The sequence below is a fragment of the Oncorhynchus masou genome, chromosome 15 (genome assembly GCF_036934945.1).
Source record: "Oncorhynchus masou masou isolate Uvic2021 chromosome 15, UVic_Omas_1.1, whole genome shotgun sequence".
NCBI lineage: Eukaryota > Metazoa > Chordata > Actinopteri > Salmoniformes > Salmonidae > Oncorhynchus > Oncorhynchus masou.
This window is the reverse complement of record NC_088226.1, coordinates 71,066,658-71,092,988: the sequence shown is the minus strand read 5'-3', so window position 1 is coordinate 71,092,988 and position 26,331 is coordinate 71,066,658. Positions and strand designations below refer to the sequence as shown.

Below are 26,331 nucleotides of genomic sequence, written 5' to 3'. Positions count from 1 at the left end.
CACCAACCTCTAACTCACAGAGGTAAACTACCACCCCCACTACACTACACTACACTACACTACACTACACCAACCTATAACTCACAGAGTTAAACTACCGCCCCACTACACTACACTACACTACACTACACTACACTACACTACACTACACTACACCAACCTCTAACTCACAGAGTTAAACTACTGCCCCCAACTACACCAACCTCTAACTCACAGAGTTAAACTACTGCCCCCAACCACACCAACCTCTAACTCACAGAGTTAAACTACTGCCCCCACTACACTACACCACACAACACTACACCACACTACACTACACTACACTACACCACCCTCTAACTCACAGAGTTAAACTACTGCCCCCACTACACTACACTACACTACGCTACACTACACTACGCTACACTACACTACACTAACCTCTATCTCACAGAGTTAAACTACTGCCCCCACTACACTACACTACACTACACTACACTACACTACACCACACTACACTACACCAACCTCTAACTCACAGAGTTAAACTACTGCCCCCACTACACTACACTACACTACACTACACTACACCACACTACACCACACCACACCACACAACACCATACCAACCTCTAACTCACAGAGTTAAACTACTGCCCCCACTACACTACACTACACTACACTACACTACACCACACTACACCAGACTACACTACACTACACCACACTACACTACACTACACTACACCACACTACACTACACTACACTACACTACACCACACTACACTACACTAAACCACACTACACTACACCACACTACACCACACTACACTACACCACACTACACCACACTACACCACACTACACTGTACTACACACCACACTACACTACACTGTACTACACACCACACCACACTGTACTACACCACACCACACTACACTACACCACACTACACTACACTACACCACACTACACCACACTACACTACACCACACTACACTACAACACACTACACCACACCACACTACACCACACTACACTGTACTACACACCACACCACACTACACTACACTGTACTACACACCACACCACACTGTGCTACACCACACCACACTACACCACACTACACTACACTGTACTACACAGCACACTACACCACACTACACTACACCAACCTCTAACTCACAGAGTTAAACTACTGCCCCCACTACACTACACTACACTACACTACACTACACTACACTACACTACACTACACCAACCTCTAACTCACAGAGTTAAACTACTGCCCCCACTACACTACACTACACTACACAACACACTACACCACACCACACTACACTACACTACACCACAATACACTACACTTCACTACACCAAACTACACTACACTACACCACACTACACCACACTACACTACAATATACTACACTACACTACACCACACCATACTACACTACACTACACTACACCACACTACACCAGACTACACTACACTACACCACACTACACTACACTACACTAGATCACACTACACTACACCACACTACACCACACTACACTACAATATACTACACTACACTACACCACACCATACTACACTACACTACACTACACCACACTACACCAGACTACACTACACTACACCACACTACACTACACTACACTAGATCACACTACACTACACCACACTACACCACACTACACCACACTACACCACACTACACTGTACTACACACCACACTACACTACACTGTACTACACACCACACCACACTGTACTACACCACACCACACTACACTACACCACACTACACTACACTACACCACACTACACCACACTACACTACACCACACTACACTACACCACACTACACCACACCACACTACACCACACTACACTGTACTACACACATTTACATTTACATTTAAGTCATTTAGCAGACGCTCTTATCCAGAGCGACTTACAAATTGCCACACCACACTACACTACACTGTACTACACACCACACCACACTGTGCTACACCACACCACACTACACTACACTACACTACACCACACTACACTACACTACACCACACTACACTGTACTACACAGCACACTACACCACACTACACTACACCAACCTCTAACTCACAGAGTTAAACTACTGCCCCCACTACACTACACTACACTACACTGTACTACACAGCACACTACACCACACTACACTACACCACACCACACTACACTACACCACACTACACCAAACTACACTACACTACACTACACCACACTACACCCCACCATACTACACTACACCACACCACACTACACCCCACCATACTACACTACACCACACCACACTACACCCCACCATACTACACTACACCACACCACACTACACCCCACCATACTACACTACACCACACCACACTACACCCCACCATACTACACTACACCACACCACACTACACCCCACCATACTACACTACACCACACCACACTACACCCCACCATACTACACTACACCACACCACACTACACCCCACCATACTACACTACACCACACCACACTACACCCCACCATACTACACTACACCACACCACACTACACCCCACCATACTACACTACACCACACCACACTACACCCCACCATACTACAATACACCATCCTACCACCCACCCGGCTGTCAGGAATAAGAGAATAAGTTGCCTGAATCATGACGACTGGTGTATCCATGACTACTGGTGTATCCATGACTACTGGTGTGTCCATGACTACTGGTGTATCCATGACTACTGGTGTATCCATGACTACTGGTGTGTCCATGACTACTGGTGTATCCATGACTACTGGTGTATCCATGACTAATGGTGTATCCATGATGACTGGTGTATCCATGATGACTGGTGTATCCATGACTACTGGTGTATCCACGACTACTGGTGTATCCATGATGACTGGTGTATCCATGATGACTGGTGTATCCATGATGACTGGTGTATCCATGACTACTGGTGTATCCATGACTACTGGTGTATCCATGACTACTGGTGTATCCATGACTAATGGTGTATCCATGATGACTGGTGTATCCATGATTACTTGTGTATCCATGACTACTGGTGTATCCATGACTACAGGTGTATCCATGACTACTGGTGTATCCATGACTACTGGTGTATCCATGATGACTGGTGTATCCATGACTATTGGTGTATCTATGACTACTGGTGTATCCATGACTAATGGTGTATCCATGATGACTGGTGTATCCATGATGCCTGGTGTATCCATGATGACTGGTGTATCCATGACTACTGGTGAATCCATGACGACTGGTGTATTTAGAAATATGTGGTACCAGTCTGACCATCTTCATGTGACTGTCAATAGATCTCACCATTCAAAACGTCTTAAGTCAGCAGAGGACCATAATCCAGCCTTTACTTTCCTATGTGCTGGAGTCCAGCCAGTGGGACTCATTAAGAAGGTAGAGAAGATAGAGAGGATAGAGAATATCGAGAATGTAGAGAAGGTAGAGTAGATAGAGAGGACAGAGAAGGTAGAGAAGGTAGAGAAGGAAGAGCAGATAGAGAAGGTAGAGAAGGTAGAGTGGATAGAGAAGGTAGAGAAGGTGGAGTGGATAGAGAAGGTAGAGAAGGTAGAGTGGATAGAGAAGGTAGAGAAGATAGAGAATACCGAGAAGGTAGAGAGTATAGAAAAGGTAGAGAAGATAGAGAAGATATAGAATATCGAGATGGTAGAGAGTATAGAAAAGGTAGAGAAGGTAGAGTAGATAGAGAAGGTAGAGAAGATAGAGAAGATAGGGGATACCGAGAAGGTAGAGTATAGAAAAAGTAGAGAAGATAGAGAATATCGAGATGGTAGAGAGTATAGAAAAGGTAGAAAAGGTAGAGTAGATAGAGAAAGTAGAGAAGGTAGAGTGGATAGAGAAGGTAGAGAAGATAGAGAATACCGAGAAGGTAGAGAGTATAGAAAAGGTAGAGAAAATAGAGAAGATAGAGAATATCGAGATGGTAGAGAGTATAGAAAAGGTAGGGAGGGTAGAGTAGATAGAGAAAGTAGAGAAGGTAGAGTGGATAGAGAAGGTAGAGAAGATAGAGAATATCGAGAAGATAGAGAAAGTAGAAAAGATAGAGAAGGTAGAGAAGGTAGAGAATATCGAGAAGGTAGAGAAGGTAGAGAAGATAGAGAAGGTAGAGGATATCGAGAAGATAGAGAAAGTAGAGAAGATATAGAAGGTAGAGAATATCGAGAAGGTAGAGAAGGTAGAGAAAATAGAGAAGGTCTCTAGCAGCCTAATCACTATAATCTCCTACTGCATATAATAAAGGCTTCTGGGTGTGTAATGCTGGATAGGATTAGGATATCGCTCAATCCACCTTGCACACTGAAGACGATTAGATCAATATATACTATTGAAGATATTACTGTGAGGTCATCACCACAAATCGATTGTCCTTTAAAGATCCTGTCCAGATAACTAACGGGTTTTGTCTTATTCCATCACTGCTATGTATTTAAGCAATAAGACATGAGGGGGTCTGTGGTATATGGCCAATATACTACGGCCAAGGGCTGTTCTTAGTCACGACGCAACGCGGAGTGCCTGGATACAGCCCTCAGCCGTGGTATATACCACAAACCCCAGAGGTGCCTTATTGCTACTATAAACTGGTTAGAGCAGTAAAAAATATGTTAGGGAATGTCAGGTTTCTCCAGACTGATGTTAGGGAATGTCAGGTTTCTCCATACTGATGTTAGGGAATGTCAGGTTTCTCCTGACTGATGTTGGAGAATGTCAGGTTTCTCCAGACTGATGTTGGAGAATGTCAGGTTTCTCCTGACTGATGTTGGAGAATGTCAGGTTTCTCCAGACTGATGTTAGGGAATGTCAGGTTTCTCCGGACTGATGTTAGGGAATGTCAGGTTTCTCCGGACTGATGTTGGAGAATGTCAGGTTTCTCCCGACTGATGTTGGAGAATGTCAGGTTTCTCCGGACTGATGGAGAATGTCAGGTTTCTCCGGACTGATGTTAGGGAATGTCAGGTTTCTCCGGACTGATGTTGGAGAATGTCAGGTTTCTCCCGACTGATGTTGGAGAATGTCAGGTTTCTCCCGACTGATGTTAGGGAATGTCAGGTTTCTCCGGACTGATGTTAGGGAACGTCAGGTTTCTCCGGACTGATGTTAGGGAATGTCAGGTTTCTCCAGACTGATGTTGGAGAATGTCAGGTTTCTCCCGACTGATGTTGGAGAATGTCAGGTTTCTCCAGACTGATGTTAGGGAATGTCAGGTTTCTCCAGACTGATGGAGAATGTCAGGTTTCCCCAGACTGATGTTGGAGAATGTCAGGTTTCTCCAGACTGATGTTAGGGAATGTCAGGTTTCTCCGGACTGATGTTAGGGAATGTCAGGTTTCTCCGGACTGATGTTGGAGAATGTCAGGTTTCTCCAGACTGATGTTAGGGAATGTCAGGTTTCTCCCGACTGATGTTGGAGAATGTCAGGTTTCTCCAGACTGATGTTGGAGAATGTCAGGTTTCTCCGGACTGATGTTGGAGAATGTCAGGTTTCTCCGGACTGATGTTGGAGAATGTCAGGTTTCTCCAGACTGATGTTGGAGAATGTCAGGTTTCTCCAGACTGATGTTAGGGAATGTCAGGTTTCTCCGGACTGATGTTGGAGAATGTCAGGTTTCTCCAGACTGATGTTGGAGAATGTCAGGTTTCTCCAGACTGATGTTGGAGAATGTCAGGTTTCTCCAGACTGATGTTGGAGAATGTCAGGTTTCTCCAGACTGATGTTGGAGAATGTCAGGTTTCTCCAGACTGATGTTAGGGAATGTCAGGTTTCTCCCGACTGATGTTGGAGAATGTCAGGTTTCTCCAGACTGATGTTGGAGAATGTCAGGTTTCTCCGGACTGATGTTGGAGAATGTCAGGTTTCTCCAGACTGATGTTGGAGAATGTCAGGTTTCTCCAGACTGATGTTAGGGAATGTCAGGTTTCTCCGGACTGATGTTGGAGAATGTCAGGTTTCTCCAGACTGATGTTGGAGAATGTCAGGTTTCTCCAGACTGATGTTGGAGAATGTCAGATTTCTCCAGACTGATGTTGCTGGACAGAAGTACAGCATCTTGTAGCCACATAAGTGATGAGGCAGACCTCCATCCGCAACAGTGACTCCCTCTCTCTCAACACTATTGACAGATATGGGTCGTAATCTGCTGATACTCTCCAGTGGTCTTCTGTGGGAAGAGAGGTGTGTGTGTGTGTGTGTGTGTGTGTGTGTGTGTGTGTGTGTGTGTGTGTGTGTGTGTGTGTGTGTGTGTGTGTGTGTGTGTGTGTGTGTGTGTGTGAGGGACAGAGGTTGTGTTCATGTTTTTATATTTTTTTCACCTTGAGTCTGTGTGTGCTATCTCTCCTCCTCACCCCCCCCTCACCCCCTGCCCCCTCCTCCCCACCCCTCCTCACCCCCCGCCACCCTCCTCCCCCTCCCCCTTCCTCAAAGAGAGAGAGAGAGAGAGAGAGAGAGGGAGAGAGAGCAAGAGAGAGAGAGACAGAGAGACAGAGAGAGACAGAGAGACAGAGAGACAGAGAGACAGAGAGAGAGAGAGAGAGAGAGAGAGAGAGAGAGAGAGAGAGAGAGAGAGACAGAGAGACAGAGACAGAGACAGAGACAGAGAGAGAGAGAGACAGAGAGAGAGCAAGAGAGACAGACAGACAGAGAGAGAGAGAGAGGGAGAGAGAGCGAGAGAGACAGAGAGAGAGAGAGAGAGAGAGAGAGAGAGAGAGAGAGAGAGAGAGGGAGAGAGAGCAAGAGAGACAGACAGAGAGAGATGTGATGTCTACTGTTAATTTTTATTGTTTATTTCACTTTATATATTATATACCTTACTTGCTTTGGCAATGTTAACACATGTTTCCCATGCCAATAAAGCCCCTTGAATTGAATTGAATTGAGAGAGAGAGAGAGACAGACAGATAGAGAGAGACATACAGAGAGAGAGAGAGAGAGAGAGAGAGAGTTAAAAGGACTGGGAGAAAACCCCTCTTTGTGTTTAACATCACCAGGTTCATGTTATTCCAGGAATGTTCCCTGTGCATTAGTCTGAGTGTTTACATATCTCACTGATCCTACTTAACCATAGTTTACCACCAGACAAATACTGTACATTACAGCAGTATGTGTGTGAGTGTGTGTGAGTGTGTGTGAGACCCAGGTTAAATAGGTTAAATGCCAAATCCTGGGTCTGTAGTGGTCTCTGTGTTCTCATTAAGACATTATCTATCTGAAATGGCTCTCTCTTTAAGACATTATCTATCTGAAATGGCTCTCTCTTTAAGACATGATCTATCTGAAATGGCTCTCTATTTAAGACATTATCTATCTGAAATGGATCTGTGTTCTCATTAAGACATGATCTATCTGAAATGGCTCTCTATTTAAGACATTATCTATCTGAAATGTCTCTCTCATTAAGACATTATCTATCTGAAATGAATCTCTCTTTAAGACATTATCTGTCTGAAATGGATCTGTGTTCTCATTCAGACATTATCTATCTGAAATGGATCTGTGTTCTCATTGAGACATTATCTATCTGAAATGGCTCTCTCTTTAAGACATTATCTATCTGAAATGGATCTGTATTCTCATTAAGACATTATCTATCTGAAATGTCTCTCTCTTTAAGACATTATCTATCTGAAATGGATCTGTGTTCTCATTAAGACATTATCTATCTGAAATGGCTCTCTCTTTAAGACATTATCTATCTGAAATGGCTCTCTCTTTAAGACATGATCTATCTGAAATGGCTCTCTATTTAAGACATTATCTATCTGAAATGGCTCTCTCATTAAGACATTATCTATCTGAAATGACTCTCTCTTTAAGACATTATCTGTCTGAAATGGATCTGTGTTCTCATTGAGACATTATCTATCTGAAATGGCTCTCTCTTTAAGACATTATCTATCTGAAATGGATCTGTGTTCTCATTGAGACATTATCTATCTGAAATGGATCTCTCTTTTAAGACATTATCTATCTGAAATGAATCTGTGTTCTCATTAAGACATTATCTATCTGAAATGGATCTCTCTTTAAGACATTATCTATCTGAAATGGATCTGTGTTCTCATTAAGACATTATCTATCTGAAATGGCTCTCTCTTTAAGACATTATCTATCTGAAATGGATCTGTGTTCTCATTAAGACATTATCTATCTGAAATGGCTCTCTCTTTTAAGACATTATCTATCTGAAATGGATCTGTGTTCTCATTAAGACACTATCTATCTGAAATGGATCTCTCTTTAAGACATTATCTATCTGAAATGGATCTGTGTTCTCATTAAGACATTATCTATCTGAAATGGCTCTCTCTTTAAGACATTATCTATCTGAAATGGATCTGCGTTCTCATTAAGACACTATCTATCTGAAATGGATCTCTCTTTTAAGACATTATCTATCTGAAATGAATCTGTGTTCTCATTAAGACATTATCTATCTGAAATGGCTCTCTCTTTAAGACATTATCTATCTGAAATGGATCTGTGTTCTCATTAAGACACTATCTATCTGAAATGGCTCTCTCTTTAAGACATTATCTATCTGAAATGGATCTGTGTTCTCATTAAGACATTATCTATCTGAAATGGCTCTCTCTTTTAAGACATTATCTATCTGAAATGGATCTGTGTTCTCATTAAGACACTATCTATCTGAAATGGATCTCTCTTTTAAGACATTATCTATCTGAAATGGATCTGTGTTCTCATTAAGACACTATCTATCTGAAATGGCTCTCTTTAAGACATTATCTATCTGAAATGGATCTGTGTTCTCATTAAGACATTATCTATCTGAAATGGCTCTCTCTTTAAGACATTATCTATCTGACATGGATATGTGTTCTCATTAAGACATTATCTATCTGGAATGGCTCTCTCTTTAAGACATTATCTATCTGAAATGTCTCTCTCTTTAAGACATTATCTATCTGAAATGGCTCTCTCTTTAAGACATTATCTATCTGAAATGGCTCTCTCTTTAAGACATTATCTATCTGAAATGTCTCTCTCTCTCAAGGAAACACTAAAGCTGTTATATACACAGAGATCCAAACCTCTTGACCAGGTTGAGTTCCACAGTGGAGGTGTCATAATACCCATAAACCCCTAGCGGTCAAAACACCCTTTAATTTTTCCCACAAGAAACAGGCGAACCCTTTATCAATATATTCATCTCTATTTACTCTCACGTTTAAAAATGCTAATTAGCAGCAAAGTAGATATCATGCAAGACTACAAATACCCTGCCTGCACATCTAGTTGACACCTTTGCTAACAGGTATTGTGTAAAATATTTTTTAAATTGCACAAGACAGTTCACAGAATTGTAAATTTAAAGAAATGTAGCCAACACTACATTATTAGGGTGTTTAATATTAATATTGAACAACTACAATGTGTGCACCCCGAGTGGCACAGTGGTCTAACGCACTGCATCGCTTTGTTGCAGCGTCACTACAGCCTGGGGTTCGATCCTGGCCATGACCGGTAGTCCCGTAGGGCCAGTGTTGTCCGCTCATCTCGCTCTAGTGACTCCTTGTGGAGGGTCCGGGCACCTGCAAGCTGACTTGTCAGTTGACACATTGGTGCAGCTGCCTTCCGGGTTAAGCAGGCGGGTGTTAATTAAGAAAGCGCCGTTTGGCGGGTCATGTTTCAAAGGACGCATTACTCGACCTTCGCCTCTCCCGAGACTGTTGGGGAGTTGCAGTGATGAGACAAGATTGTAATCAAGAAAAAAAATGTTTAAAAAAAAATGATAGTATAATTCAATAGAGAATACACTGGAAAGAGTGAGGGTGCCTTACCTTCTTACCTTACCCTCCCACCTTCTGACTGATGTCTAAGTAACTGTTCACTGAACTGTAAATAGAACTTCAGTGGTTGACTCTTTCGACATCTATGAAGCATTACAGTCTTAAAGCCATGTAGGAACATCTCTCTCTCTCTCCGTCTCTGTGTTTCTCTCTCCCCCTCTCTCTCTCTCTCTGTGTGTCTCGCTCTCACACCCCTCTCTGTCTCCCTCTCTACGTCTCTTTGTGTCTCTCTCTCTCTATGTCTCTGTGTGTCTCTCTCTCTCTGTATCTCTCTCCCTCTTGTGCTCTCTCTCTCCATCTCTGTCTCTCTTTCCCCCCTCTCTCTCTCTGTATCTCTCTCCCTCTTGTGCTCTCTCTCTCCATCTCTGTCTCTCTTCCCCCCCCCTCTCTCTCCGTCTCTGTGTCTCTCTCTCCCCTCTCTCTCTCCCCTCTCTCTCTCTCTCCGTCTCTGTGTCTCTCTCTCTCTCTAAGTCTCTGTGTCTCTCTCTCTCTCTCTCACACTCTCCGTCTCTGTGTGTCTCTCTCTCTCTCTCTGTATCTCTCTCCCTCTTGTGCTCTCTCTCTCCATCTCTGTCTCTCTTCCCCCCCCTCTCTCTCTCCGTCTATGTGTCTCTCTCTCCCCCCTCTCTCTCTCTCTCTCTCTCTCCCCTCTCTCTCTCACTCCCAAAGAAAGAATGTAAACATTCTAAATGGTTGTCAGAGTGGTAGGGACTATGGATCACTTGACAGTCATGGATAACTGTGTATAGTCAAACCAACAGTGCATATACTATCATAATAATGTGTTAAACCTCATTTATTGGGCACCTAGCTACAGTCTCTATCTGTGTCTCAAATGGAACCCCATTCTCTATATAGTGCAAAAGTAGTGCACCCTATTCCCTATAGTCCCTGTTCAAAAGTAGTGCACCCTATGCCCTATAGCCCCTGGTCAAAAGTAGTGCTTCCTATGCCCTATAGCCCCTGGTCAAAAGTAGTGCACCCTATGCCCTATAGCCCCTGGTCTAAAGTAGTGCACCCTATGCCCTATAGCCCCTGGTCAAAAGTAGTGCACCCTATGCCCTATAGCCCCTGGTCTAAAGTAGTGCACCCTATGCCCTATAGCCCCTGGTCTAAAGTAATGCACCCTATGCCCTATAGCCCCTGGTCTAAAGTAGTGCACCCTATGCCCTATAGCCCCTGGTCTAAAGTAGTGCACCCCATGCCCTATAGCCCCTGGTCAAGAGTAGTGCATCCTATGCCCTATAGCCCCTGGTCAAAAGAAGTGCACCCTATGCCCTATAGCCCCTGGTCTAAAGTAGTGCACCCTATGCCCTATAGCCCCTGGTCTAAAGTAGTGCACCCCATGCCCTATAGCCCCTGGTCTAAAGTAGTGCACCCCATGCCCTATAGCCCCTGGTCTAAAGTAGTGCACCCTATGCCCTATAGCCCCTGGTCAAGAGTAGTGCACCCTATGCCCTATAGCCCCTGGTCTAAAGTAGTGCACCCCATGCCCTATAGCCCCTGGTCAAGAGTAGTGCACCCTATGCCCTATAGCCCCTGGTCTAAAGTAGTGCACCCCATGCCCTATAGCCCCTGGTCAAGAGTAGTGCACCCTATACCCTATAGCCCCTGGTCTAAAGTAGTGCACCCTATGCCCTATAGCCCCTGGTCTAAAGTAGTGCACCCCATGCCCTATAGCCCCTGGTCAAGAGTAGTGCACCCTATGCCCTATAGCCCCTGGTCTAAAGTAGTGCACCCTATGCCCTATAGCCCCTGGTCAAGAGTAGTGCACCCTATGCCCTATAGCCCCTGGTCTAAAGTAGTGCACCCCATGCCCTATAGCCCCTGGTCAAGAGTAGTGCACCCTATGCCCTATAGCCCCTGGTCAAGAGTAGTGCACCCTATGCCCTATAGCCCCTGGTCTAAAGTAGTGCACTAAATAGGGAATAGAGTGCCATTTGAGGTACATGTTCCGTCTTTATGGTCTCCTGTTTCTCTAAACACTTGACACTGTGTTTCAACACAACATTACACAATGACACATTACTGGGAAGGTCTGACACAGTAGTCACATCAATCACTGAGCCATCTCCTAAAGGGATTTCCCCAACGGTCAAACATACACAACGAATCGGTCCCATCTGTCATACACTGGATTTGACCATGCAGAGACTGCATTTCTTGAAGGGTATGACTTATATAGGGCAATGAGTAATACCCATGAGTTATATAGGGCAATGAGTAATGCCCATGACTTATATAGGGCAATGAGTAATGCCCATGAGTTATACAGTGGGGCAAAATAGTATTTAGTCAGCCACCAATTGTGCAAGTTCTCCAACTTAAAAAGATGAGAGAGGCCTGTAATTTTCATCATAGGTACACTTCAACTATGACAGACAAAATGAGGAAAAGAAATCCAGAAAATCACATTGTAGGATTTTTAATGAATTTATTTGGAAATGATGGTGGAAAATAAGTATTTGGCCACCTACAAACAGGAAAGATTTCTGTCTCTCACAAACCTGTAACTTCTTCTTTAAGAGGCTCCTCTGTCCTCGACTCGTTACCTGTATTAATGGCACCTGTTTGAACTTGTTATAAGTATAAAAGACACCTGTCCACAACCTCAAACAGTTACACTCCAAACCCCACTATGGCCAAGACCAAAGAGCTGTCAAAGGACACTAGAAACAAAATTGTAGACCTGCACCAGGCTGGGAAGACTGAATCTGCAATAGGGAAGCAGCTTGGTTTGAAGAAATCAACTGTGGGAGCAATTATTAAGAAATGGAAGACATACAAGACCACTGATAATCTCCCTCAATCTGGGGCTCCACGCAAGGTCTCACCCCGTGGGGTCAAAATGATCACAAGAACGGTGAGCAAAAATCCCAGAACCACACGGGGGGACCTAGTGAATGACCTGCAGAGAGCTGGGACAAAAGTAACAAAGCCTACCATCAGTAACACACTACGCCACCAGGGACTCAAATCCTACAGTGCCAGACGTGTCCCCCTGCTTAAGCCAGTACATGTCCAGGCATTTGGATGATCGAGAAGAAGATTGGGATGTCAGATGAAACCAAAACAGAACTTTTTGGTAAAAACTCAACTCGTCGTGTTTGGCGGACAAAGAATGCTGAGTTGCATTCAAAGAACACCATACCTACTGTGAGGCATGGGGGTGGAAACATCATGCTTTGGGGCTGTTTTTCTGCAAAGGGACCAGGACGACTGATTCGTGTAAAGGAAAGAATGAATGGGGCGATGTATCGTGAGATTTTGAGTGAAAACCTCCTTCCATCAGCAAGGGCATTGAAGATGAAACGTGGCTGGTTCTTTCAGCATGACAATGATCCCAAACACACCGCCCGGGCAATGAAGGAGTGGCTTCGTAAGAAGCATTTCAAGGTCCTGGAGTGGCCTAGCCAGTCTCCAGATCTCAACCCCATAGAAAATCTTTGGAGGGAGTTGAAAGTCCGTGTTGCCCAGCAACAGCCCCAAAACATCACTGCTCTAGAGGAGATTTGCATGGAGGAATGGGCCAAAATACCAGCTACAGTGTGTGAAAACCTTGTGAAGACTTACAGAAAACGTTTGACCTCTGTCATATACCCAACAAAGGGTATATAACAAAGTATTGAGATAAACTTTTGTTATTGACCAAATACTTATTTTCACCATAATTTGCAAATAAATTCATTAAAAATCATACAATGTGATTTTCTGGATTTTTTCTTTTCTAATTTTGTCTGTCATAGTTGAAGTGTACCTATGATGAAAATTACAGGCCTCTCTCATCTTTTTAAGTGGGAGAACTTGCACAATTGGTGGCTGACTAAATACTTTTTTTGACCCACTGTATAGTGCAATGAGTAATACACACACTACATGACCAGAAGTATGTGGACACCTGCTCGTTGAACATCTAATTAATGGCATTAATATGGAGTTGGTTTGCTGCTATAACAGGAAGGCTTTTCACTAGATGTTGGAACATTGCTGCAGGGACTTGCTTCCATTCATCCACAAAGAGCATTAGTGAGGTCGGGCACAGATGTTGGGAGATTAGGCATGGCTCGCAGTCGGCATTCCAATTCGTCCAAAAGGTTTTTTGATGGGGTTGAGGTCAGGACTCTGTGCAGGCCAGTCAAGTTCTTCCACACCGATCTTGACAAACTATTTCTGTACGGACCTCGCTTTGTGCACGGGGGCATTGTCATGCTGAAACAGGAAAGGGCCTTCCCCAAACTGTTGCCACAAAGTTGGAAGCACAGAATCATCTAGAATGTCATTGTACGCTGTATGCTGTAACATTAAGATTTCCCTTCACTGGAACTAAGGGCCAAACCATGAAAAACAGCCCTAGACCGTTATTCCTCCTCCACCAAACTTTACAGTTGGCACTATGCAATTTGGGCAGGTAGAGTTCTCCTGGCATCTGCCAAACCCAGATTCATTAGTCGAAATTCAAGACCTTCCCAGATGGTGACAAGCTGTTTTTCATGGTTCGGGCCCTTAGTTTCAGTGAAGGGAAATCTTAACACTTCAGCATACATACAGACCTTCTAGACGATTCTGTGCTTTATTTGTTTACATACCCTACATTACTCATCTGATGTGTATATACTGTACTCGATACCATCTACTGTATCTTGCCTATGCTGCTCTGTACCATCACTCATTCATATATCTTTATGTACATATTCTTTATCCCTTTACACTTGTGTGTATAAGGTAGTAGTTTTGGAATTGTTAGTTAGATCACTCGTTGTATATTACTGCATTGTCGGAACTAGAAGCACAAGCATTTCGCTACACTCGCATTAACATCTGCTAACCATGTGTATGTGACAAATAAAATTTGATTTGAAGCGTGATTCATCACTCCAGAGAACGCGTTTCCACTGCTCCAGAGTCAAATGGTGGTGTGTTTTACACCACTCCAGCCGACGCTTGGCATTGCGCATGGTGATCTTAGGCTTGTGTGAGGCTTCTCGGCCATGGAAACCCATTTTCCTGAAGCTCCCGACGAACAGTTCTTGTGTTGATGTGAGTGTTGCCGAGGACAACAACACGATTTCACTATGCGCTTCAGCACTCGCCATTCCCGTTCCGTGAGCTCGTGTGGCCTACCACTTTGCGGCTGAGCCGTTGTTGCTCCTAGATGTTTCCACTTCACAATAACAGCACAGTCGACCATTAAAGCTCTAGCAAGGTAGAACTTGGACGAACTGACTGGTTGGAAAGGTGGCATCTTATGACGGTGCCACGTTGAAAGTCACTGAGCTCTTCAGTACGGGCCATTTTACTGCCAATGTTTGTCTATGGAGATTGCATGGGTGTGTGCTCGATTTTATACCCCTTTCAGCAACGGGTGTGGCTGAAATAGCCGAATCAACTCATTTGAAGGCGTGTTCACATACTTTTCTTTGTCTATATAGCTTATAAAGCAACAATTTAAAAAAAGGGTCGTTTTCAGGGTATCACAACAACCGTAACCACAACATCATCAAACTTAGCAAAGTGATACAGTTATAACCTATATTTGACCCCACAACAACTAAGAAAAGGGACTGGATGGGATGCAAATTAATGTTCAGTAGTGAAGTAAAGTATAAAATGTAGTAAACAATTATAAATTATTATAATGTAGTAAACAATAATAATTTGTAACAACCGTAACCTCTGTAAAATAACATATCAAGTTTTTCACAGAGGTAAACCTGAGAATTTACTTTTGGGTTACCAGGTGCCTATTTCAAGTCACCAGTTGCACAGATGTAAACCTGAGACTCTACGTCGAAGGGTTATATGTCAAACGGTAATACGCTCTCTGTCTGGGTTTCTCTCTCTCTCGCACGGTGTACCCCCAGTTTACCTCCTTTATAAACCACACCATTTATCTTCATGCTGCATTCCTCTCTCTCTCTCCTCCTCCCCCTTTCTCCTCCTCCCCCTTTCTCCTCCTCCCCCCTCTCTCTCTCCTCCTCCCCCTTTCTCTCTCCTCCTCCCTCTCTCTCTCTCCTCCTCCCTCTCTCTCTCTCCTCCTCCCTCTCTCTCTCTCCTCCTCCCCCTTTCTCCTCAGAACTCCCCAGTTCTCCCCGTTCTTCAAGTCCTGTGACTCGTCACCATCACATTTGCTCCAAACAACTTTGTTTACCATTCCAACTCTTTCTAGTTCTTGTTTTGATCTTTTATTACTAAGTTATTTGCGGGACTCCCAATAATTCAAATCAAAAGACATCTGCAAGAGCCTTTTTTCTTTAAATCTTCTATAAAATTAATTTTAAAATCTTCTAAAGGGGACAAAAGTTTGAGGGGAAGAAAAAAATTCTCATCTACCTTCCTTGTTCATCTTATTTCCTTTCTTCATTGTTGGATTATCATTATCAGCTCTGAAACTCATCCATTATTATGCATTACTTAAAGTAACATAAAGTACTCTAGTGCAGTGGTTCTCAATCCTGGTCTTGGGGAACCAAAGGTTTGTACATTTTTTGTTTGTTTTTTTTGTCCTCGCGCTACACACTGGATTCAAATAATCAAAACCTGATGAGTTGACGATTTTAATCAGGTGTGTAGCGCGAGGACAAAAAAAAACAAACGAAAAATGTACACACCTTTGGTTCCCCAGGACCAGGATTGAGAACCACTGCACTAGAGTACTTACACAGTGCACTAACCGTAGAGTTTATATAACAGGCATGCTATTCAAACGCTGATGTTGAATACAAAACCTGGCACGATAGAAACAGACACAAAAAGAGGGCTACGAAGTTGAAAAGACATTTCACTGTGTTTTTGTTCGTAGTCTGCAGCCTATATAGTAGTCCTATATTCCATTAACAACACTGTCGGCCCAGTGAAAATGGCTAACGCGTTAGATAATAGTACAATTAGCCTATTGCACATGTACTAATAATATATGACAACGAATGAGAAGAACTACGATATATCCAACGTTTGTCACACAGTTTTTCTTTCCATGAGAAAATGAGAAACGAGGTTGCGTGAGTTCTGGTAAAGAGGGTGCTAATTCAGTCAGGTGCAACCTGCGACGTTTATTTGTTTAGCCTCGTTCCAGCACACATTTAAATTAAACACACAACCCATTAACATGGCCTATATTGTAAATACATGTGTTTTGTTCTTACCCTCAAAAAATCTCTGTAACGCTTCGGTTTCATCCACCACGTCCATCCTAGCGGGTCCCACTAATAACCTCCATGAACTCCCCCGCTCCCTGTGAGTCCGGCCGAAACAGTTGCGTTGTATCGGGTCAACTCTCACGGATACATCACGCAGTCGGGACTGGCGGCGTGTCCAAACGTCTCTGCTGTGGCAACTATAGTCCAAGTCCTAACGTGGAATTATTATCGCTCATAAATCCACTCCTTGTCAAAAAATAGAGAGAGATTCCCTCTCTGGTTTTAGGAGCGATACATGAACACAATTATTTTATTGTTCCTTTTATTCCCTTCCCTTTATATATATATATGACATGTTTTGTTTTTAAATCATCAACGCCTAAAACAAGCGTTTTAAATATAAAAACAATCCACAAAAAAGTGAACAGGTAGAATTATTATGCCTCATTCAGTGGTAGCCTAATTAGAAATAGCCATAAAGAAGTCGCACAACGCGAATTCCGCGTTGGAAAAACGATCAATACATCGTTAAATAATGTCCCAGAGAAATTCTTCGACTTTGTTCGATTCTTCTTGTATATATATTTCGTTACCTTGTTGATTGCAGGACAATGGATACCTAGGGTAGGTGTCTTCTGGAAAACGTTGTACGTCAATATCGAGCATTTGACTGCGTCTGTGTAGATGACCTCCCCTCTGTCTTCTAGCAGTTCGCCCTACTCTCTCTGGATCCGACGTAGACGCGACCTACTGGTCCACAGAGCCGTGCGCTGTGCGTGTGTGTGCGTGTGCGTGTGTGCGTGCGCGCGCGCGTGCGTGATCGGTTGGGATGAGAGGACATGAGACAGGTGTGTTTAAACCTCCCTGGGTGATGGATGTTAGACCAAATTGGGATGACATTAAGTAGTCTAAGCTACAGTAGCCTTCTGTCAACTAATTTTTACCTTCATATTTGATGCGTAATTTTCATAGGCCTAGGACACATGAAATGTTATTCCTTACAACATTTTATTTTGGGAACAATTTTTAAGTAATTTAAGCGAAAGTCATATTAAATAAGAGAGAGAGAGAGAGAGAGAGAGAGAGAGAGAGAGAGAGAGAGAGAGAGAGAGACAGATGTGCTCACTGCCCACAAAATGAGGTGGAAACTGAGCTGCACTTTCTAACCTCCTGCCCAATGTATGACCATATTAGAGAGACATATTTCCCTCAGATTACACAGATCCACAAAGAATTCGAGAACAAATCCAATTTTGAAAAACTCCCATATCTACTGGGTGAAATTCCACAGTGTGCCATCAGAGCAGCAAGATTTGTGACCTGTTGCCACGAGAAAAGGGCAACCAGTGAAGAACACACACCATTGTAAATACAACCCATATCTATGCTTATTTATTTTATCTTGTGTCCTTTACCATTTGTACCTTGTAAAAACACTGTATATATATATATAATATGACATTTGTAATGTCTTTATTGTTTTGAAACTTCTGTATGTGTGATGTCTACTGTTATTTTTTATTGTTTACCTTACTTGCTTTGGCAATGTTAACACATGTTTCCCATGCCAATAAAGACCCTTGAATTGAAATTGAATTGACAGAGAGAGAGACAGAGAGAGACAGAGAGAGAGACAGAGAGAGACAGAGACAGAGAGAGAGACAGAGAGGCAGAGAGAGAGAGACAGAGAGAGAGAGAGAGAGGCAGAGAGAGAGACAGAGATAGAGAGAGAGAGAGGCAGAGAGGCAGAGAGAGAGAGACAGAGAGAGAGACAGAGAGAGAGTCTAGCCCAAGTTTCATTTCTGTTCAGTGCAGAACTGAACTGATAAATATTAGTGGTATGAAATGTGTAGCCTTCTGGGTTGACCCCAAACCAATCCAAATATCCACCCAAAACAAGCTGCATTATCGATATTATAATAACGACCGATCTCCGATACACTGTCTTCTCTCTCTCTCTGTCTCTCTCTCTCTCTCTCTCTCTCTCTCTCTCTCTCTCTCTCCCTCTCTCTCTCTCTCTCTCTCTCCCTGTCTCTCTCTCTCTCTCTCTCTCTCTCTCTCTCTCTCTCTCTCTCTCTCTCTCTCTCTCTCTCTCTCTCAATTACCGTTTGTTCCGTCCACATGTTGTCACTTTATAATACTAGAAAAGTTGAATTGTTAAATCACTTCTATTTGCATAGACTAGGTATGTATGTATATATACTAAGTATGGAAAGATTCAGATACACAATCATCTTTTTTTTAAGACCTTGTGATGTGTTTGAAAACAAAAATATGGTGTAAAAAAACTATAAACCCATTAAAACACCCAGTTTAGCATGAATGTTAGAGAAAAAAACAACAAATTGAGTAGTGAACACACACACACACATATATATATATATATATACAACAATAGGCCGATTAAAGTTCAATATCTCTGCCTCTATAGTGACGAAGGAAAGAGGTCACACTGTCCACGACGTTTACTTTATTGGAGTCAATAAAAGTCTCTGCTCCTAAAAAGCTACTGGGATCTCTAAACTCTCACAATGTCTTCCTCCAACGCAGCAGACGACTGGTTTCTGTCCCAGCCAACAGGGGAGGAAGGGAATAATCCATTTCTCTCTACCTTATCAGCTACATCCCTCCCTCTGAAACAATGCCACTGTGTGCATGTCAGAGAGATGCTGGTTTGTTCTGTTGTCTGTCACAGCTGGATCGTCTCTCTTTCTCTTTGTCAACCCCCCTCCCCCACCAACCATCCTCTTACTCTCCTCTTCTCTATCCCCCTCTTTCTCTCGTCCGTCTCCCCCCCTCTTTCCCTCTGTTCATCCTAAACAAGCCGTCCGTTTATGTCTGCCACACTATGTACATTGTTGTGGAGGACACAGGACAGAAAGAGAGAGATAGAGAGATGGAGAGAAAGAGGGGGAGATAGAAAGAGAGAGATCGAGAGATGGAGAGAAAGAGGGGGAGATAGAAAGAGAGACATGGAGAGAAAGAGGGGGAGAGAGATAGAGAGGGATGGAGAGAAAGAGGGGGGAGACAGATAGAGAGAGATGGAGAGAAAGAGGGGGAGATAGAAAGAGAGAGATGGAGAGAAAGAGGGAGGAGACAGAGAGAGAGATGGAGAGAAAGAGGGGGAGATAGAAAGAGAGACATGGAGAGAAAGAGGGGGGAGACAGAGAGAGAGATGGAGAGAAAGAGGGAGGAGATAGAAAGAGAGAGACAGAGAGAAAGAGGGGGAGATAGAAAGAGAGAGATGGAGAGAACGAGGGGGAGATAGAAAGAGAGAGATGGAGAGAAAGAGGGGGAGATAGAAAGAGAGAGATGGAGAGAAAGAGGGAGGAGACAGATAGATGGTGATGGAGAGACAGAAAGAAAGAGGGGAGATAGAAAGAGAGAGACAGAGAGAAAGAGGGGGAGATAGAAAATGAGAGATGGAGAGAAAGAGGGGGAGACAGATAGAGAGAGAGAGAAAGAAAGAGGGGGAGATAGAAAGAGAGAGACAGAGAGAAAGAGGGGGGAGATAGAAAGAGAGAGATGGAGAGAAAGAGGGGGAGATAGAAAGAGAGAGATGGAGAGAAAGAGGGGGAAATAGAATGAGAGAGATGGAGAGAAAGAGGGGGAGATAGAAAGAGAGAGACAGAGAGAAAGAGGGGGAAATAGAATGAGAGACGGGGAGAAAGAGGGGGTAGAAGAGAGACATTGAGAGAAAGAGGGGGAAATAGAAAGAGAGAGATGGAGAGAAAGAGGGGGGATAGAAAGAGAGAGACAGAGAGAAAGAGGGGGAAATAGAATGAGAGACGGGGAGAAAGAGGGGGGAGATAGAAAGAGAGAGATGGAGAGAAAGAGGGGGAGATAGAAAGAGAGAGACAGAGAGAAAGAGGGGAAATAGAATGAGAGACGGGGAGAAAGAGGGGGGAGATAGAAAGAGAGAGATGGAGAGAAAGGGGGAGATAGAAAGAGAGAGACAGAGAGAAAGAGGGGGAAATAGAATGAGAGACGGGGAGAAAGAGGGGGGAGATAGAAAGAGAGAGATGGAGAGAAAGAGGGGGAGATAGAAAGAGAGAGATGGAGAGACAGAGAGACAATAAAACAGCTCGTTAATGCTATTTTGTCATTTCTATATTAGACTGTATGTGAAATGGAGAGGGAGTTTAGTGTGTGTGTGTGTGTGTGTGTGTGTGTGTGTGTGTGTGTGTGTGTGTGTGTGTGTGTGTGTGTGTGTGTGTGTGTGTGTGTGTGTGTGTGTGTGCGTGTGCGCGTGTGTGTGTGAGTGTGTGTGTGTGTGTGTGTGAGAGAGAGAGAGAGAGAGAGAGATAAAGGTGCTTTAAATAACCAAAGAGTTTACCAATAAAAATTTCCAAAAGGACTAATTCAGGGGTGGAAAGGAGAAAATGAATAAATTCGTTTTGGGAGTTTCTCGTTTGTAAACCATATAAATAGAATTAGCTTAGTTGTAATAATTTTAGTAATAACTACATACGTTTAGTAATTCTATGGAATGTGCCACTGCCACATTCCACAAGATAACCCTCAGTGTGTGTGTGTGTGTGTGTGTGTGTGTTTTCGTATTTGTGAGTGTTGTGATAATTACAATGCCCGATTTAACGTGACCGGACCTTGGGTGTTTTTTTGCCCTGCACTTCCCCTTCCAGTCCACTAGATGGCGACATGTAACCGCTGGTTATTTAGACAACAACTCCACTGGTGAAGAAGGAGCAGCAACATTCAACATGGCGGCGAACAGAGCAGGTAGGATGCGTTGCTATAGCCACGGATGCATTACAAACCGAACTATGAATTTCAAATGTATTTCAGAATTAATAATTTTGCAGTCCCTTATTCTGATTAATTTACTGCCAGCACAGATGGTGTGTATTTATACGGTTGTTTGATTTCCTTGCAGGCAAGTCTGCTGTTCTAGTATCCTTTTCAAAATAAAGTTAGTTAGCAATGAACATAGCAACACGTTTTTAAAAAAGTGTCAAGGTGCTTCTTCCCTTGGAATTAAAAATGTATGGATATTTTAAAACGAATTGAACACACACACACACACACACACACACACACACACACACACACACACACACACACACACACACACACACACACACACACAACACAGATAATGAAATCCGCCCTTAACCGCCACCTCCAGCTGTCCTCTGTTCATCTCCAGCTCCTGCTCTACCTGACAGCTCTTTACTATGTCTTCTACTTCCTCTCTACATTCTGCATGATCATCTACAAGAGTGAGGCACCTTCTGCATGCAGACTGTTGTTGTTGTTGTTGTGAGAGAGAGAGAGTGACTAATCTTCTGTATGCAGACTGTTGTTGTTGTTGTTGTGAGAGAGTGAGAGAGCGACTAATCTTCTGTATGCAGACTGTTGTTGTTGTTGTTGTTGTGTAAGAGAGAGAGTGACTAATCTTCTGCATGCAGACTGTTGTTGTTGTTGTGTGAGAGAGAGAGAGTGACTAATCTTCTGTATGCAGACTGTTGTTGTTGTTGTTGTGAGAGTGAGAGAGTGACTAATCTTCTGCATGCAGACTGTTGTTGTTGTTGTGTGAGAGAGAGAGAGTGACTAATCTTCTGTATGCAGACTGTTGTTGTTGTTGTTGTGAGAGAGTGAGAGAGCGACTAATCTTCTGTATGCAGACTGTTGTTGTTGTTGTTGTTGTGTAAGAGAGAGAGTGACTAATCTTCTGTATGCAGACTGCTGCTGTTGTTGTTGTTGTTGTTAGAGAGAGACTAATCTTCTGCATGCAGACTACACTGTTTTGTTGCGTCATGTACTCTAGTAGAGTGTACCAACCGTTCTGATTCAGTTCAGAACATCTTTATTGTCCCTGTTTGTGTGCAGCATAAATACCTAGACAAAGAGACATTTGTTTGTAGGCCTGTTGCAATAATGGTCCTGAGATAGTTCTGGTCTTGACTCCGTCTCTGGTTTGCTGCCTTGTCCTCTAGGTCGTGTGATGAGCTACCCTGATGACCTCCTAACCCAGGACGTAGGTCATAGGTCTGCTCTTCTTCATGGCTTGTCTCAACCTATTCCGACTCTACTGGGGTGAGTTGTAGTGGGGGTATGACTCTACTGGGGTGAGTTGTAGTGGGGGTATGACTCTACTGGGGTGAGTTGTAGTGGGGGTCTGACTCTACTGAGGTGAGTTGTAGTGGGGGTCTAACTCTACTGGGTTGAGTTGTAGTCGGGGTCTGACTCTACTAGAGTCTTACAGGAGGCATGTACAGGTCTATGAAGGGCCTAAAATTGACACTTTCATCGTGATCCTTGTAACAAATGTACAACTAATTTCAAACATCCTTCCTCTCAACAAAGTTCCTATGTGCGAATTGCCAGAAAAATCTGAGATACCCTAAATATTTTCCTCGCCCGCTGTCGTGTGATCGCCCTATACTGCTCTTGGGAGGAGATTCTGGACGCGAAAGGACCCTGTGCTATGTCCCCCCCTTCCCCACCCACCTCCTTCCAGGTGTGAGGGGTAACCTGCAGGAGACGGAGGGTTATATGTGGGCTAACCTGGCCATGACGGTGGCTACGGCCCTGTTGTCCGTCTACTTCCTGGTGTGGCAGCTGTACGTGATGCATGCTGACGTCATCCTCAACGCCATACTGCTCAGTGTTTACGGACTAGGAGGGGTCCTAGGTCTGGCCACACTGGCTAGATTCACCAGGTTAGTTATCTATTTGCCGTGTCCATAATACTCACATAGCTATCTATTGATATGATTCATATTTATTCAATTCGTTTTGTTTTTGTGATTTAATAATTAAAGGGGATACTTTGGGATTTTTGTATTGAGGCCCTTTTAATATGGCCTCCTGAGTGGAGCAGCGGTCTAAGGCGCTGTATCTCAGTGCTAGAGGTGTCACTACAGACCTTGGTTCGATTCCAGGGTGTATCACAACCGGCCGTGATTGGGAGTCCCATGGGGCGGCGCACAATTGGCCCAGCGTCGCCCGGGTTTGGGTTTGGCCGGTGTAGGCCGTCATTGTAAATAAGAATTTGTTCTGACTTGCCTAGTTAAATAAAGGTTAAATAAAAAGTCTATGGGTATCTACTAGCAGCAGATACCCAGTGACTAAACGTCTATGGTTATTTATTGGCAGCAGATACCCAATGACTAAATGTCTATGGGTATCTACTAGCAGCAGATACCCAGTGACTAAACGTCTATGGTTATTTATTAGCAGCAGATACCCAATGACTAAATGTCTATGGGTATCTACTAGCAGCAGATACCCAGTGACTAAACGTCTATGGTTATTTATTAGCAGCAGATACCCAGTGACTAATGACTAAATGTCTATGGGTATCTACTAAATGTCTATGGGTATTTATTAGCAGATACCCAGTGACTAAATGTCTATGGGTATCTACTAGCAGCAGATACCCAGTGACTAAATGTCTATGGGTATTTATTAGCAGCAGATACCCAATGACTAAATGTCTATGGGTATTTATTATGTCATGCTAGCAGATACTTAATACACTACCCAATGACCAGTCATTGACTAAATGTCTATGGGTAACTAGCAGATACCCAGTGACTAAATGTCATTGGCTACTAAATGTCTCTTAACTTCCCAGTCTTCAGTTACATTGGACTTAACTTCCTTCATACTGGAGAGACATTAACATGGTACCCAGGAGTTCATCATCCCTTTAATGATTTTGTTGCCATTTTATCTTGGCCTATTTAAAGTAGGCTAATAGGCCTCGCCCACCAGTCACCAAGTGTTGTGATTGGCCTGCCTGCACTGAGCGCCGCTCCCGTTTGTCTGCTCCATTGTCCATGAATGGAATAAACTCCTTTGGTTCTCCAGAGACTTTGTGAATTATTGATCCAGGTTTTTATTCATTCCAAGCGTCACTGTATACAGCCTTCTAGTGCTATGACGTCAGGGCCAGACCTCACGTTTTCCTTTCAAAGACGGAAGACATTGGTAATGGGCTAAGTCTGAACGTTCCACACTGAACAAGGATTTAATGAAGGTTTTCACTTTCCAATGACTGTGAAATGTCGTTTCTTAGTTGTTGTTTTTTTTTTTAACCCTACCTTAGATGAATACAGTTATTGTAAGTCCCTCTAGATAATTCCGCTGATATGTAACCTAATGTCTGTGCTCATTTCTGTCTTTCAGTGTCTACTCCTGACCCCATCAATTATAGCTGCACTGACAGCACCTCCATCACCCTTCCACCCCTTCACTACCAAAATCACTCCTTCCACTCCTTCACTTACCAAACCTTCACTACCACTCCTTCACTACCACTCCTTCACTACCAAACCTTCACAACCACTCCTTCACTACCACTCCTTCACTACCAAACCTTCACTACCAAACCAAACTCCTTCACTTACCAAAAACCTTCACTACCAAACCTTCACTACCAAACCTTCACTACCAAACCTTCACTACCACTCCTTCACTACCAAACCTTCACTAACCTTCACTACCAAACCTTCACTACCACTCCTTCACTACCAAACCTTCACTACCAAACCTTCACTACCAAACCTTCAAACTTCACCAAACCTTCACAACCCTTTCACTACCACTCCTTCACTACCAAACCTTCACTACCATTCCTTCACTACCACTGCTTCACTACCACTGCTTCACTACCAAACCTTCACTACCAAACCTTCACAACCAAACCTTTCACTTACCAAACCTTCACTACCACTCCTTCACTACCAAACCTTCACTACCAAACCTTCACTACCAAACCTTCACTACCCAAACCTTCACAACCAAACCTTCACTACCACTCCTTCACTACCAAACCTTCACTACCACTCCTTCACTACCACTGCTTCACTACCAAACCATCACTCAAACCTTACCAAACCTTCACTACCACTCCTTCACTACCAAACCTTCACTACCAAACTTTCACTACCACTGCTTCACTACCAAACCTTCACAACCAAACCTTCACTACCACTCCTTCACTACCAAACCTTCACTACCACTCCTTCACTACTTCTCTTTTACTACCAAACCTTCACTACCAAATCTTCACTACCACTCCTTCACTACCAAATCTTCATTACCACTCCTTCACTACTTCTCCTTCACTACCAAACCTTCAACCACTCCTTCACTACCAAACCTTCACTACCACTCCTTCACTACCAAACTTTCACTACCAAACCTTCACTACCAAACCTTCACCACCAAACCTTCACTACCAAACCCTCTGCTGCAACATTGGAGATGTCTGAGCATCAATGTGGGTGTTTGGTGCATTCAGAATGCTAGTGGTATCCTGTCCCGGAGCTCTACG

General features: G+C 43.5%; 1 protein-coding gene and 1 pseudogene across 1 annotated transcript; one reads left to right on the top strand and one right to left on the bottom strand.

Moving 5' to 3' along the window:
• LOC135556925 (myelin regulatory factor-like) overlaps nt 1–17,722 on the bottom strand; it is a 133,092-nt pseudogene extending 115,370 nt beyond the window's left edge.
• A 4,010-nt stretch (nt 17,723–21,732) lies between these two features.
• LOC135555177 (transmembrane protein 80-like) lies at nt 21,733–25,229 on the top strand. The gene is given in 7 exon segments (XM_064987522.1): nt 21,733–21,767; nt 21,922–21,938; nt 22,174–22,267; nt 22,985–23,034; nt 23,036–23,084; nt 23,509–23,710; nt 25,182–25,229. Coding segments are annotated over 7 exon segments (444 nt in total). The 5' UTR covers nt 21,733–21,748; the 3' UTR covers nt 25,195–25,229.
• Nucleotides 25,230–26,331: the final 1,102 nt, after the last annotated feature.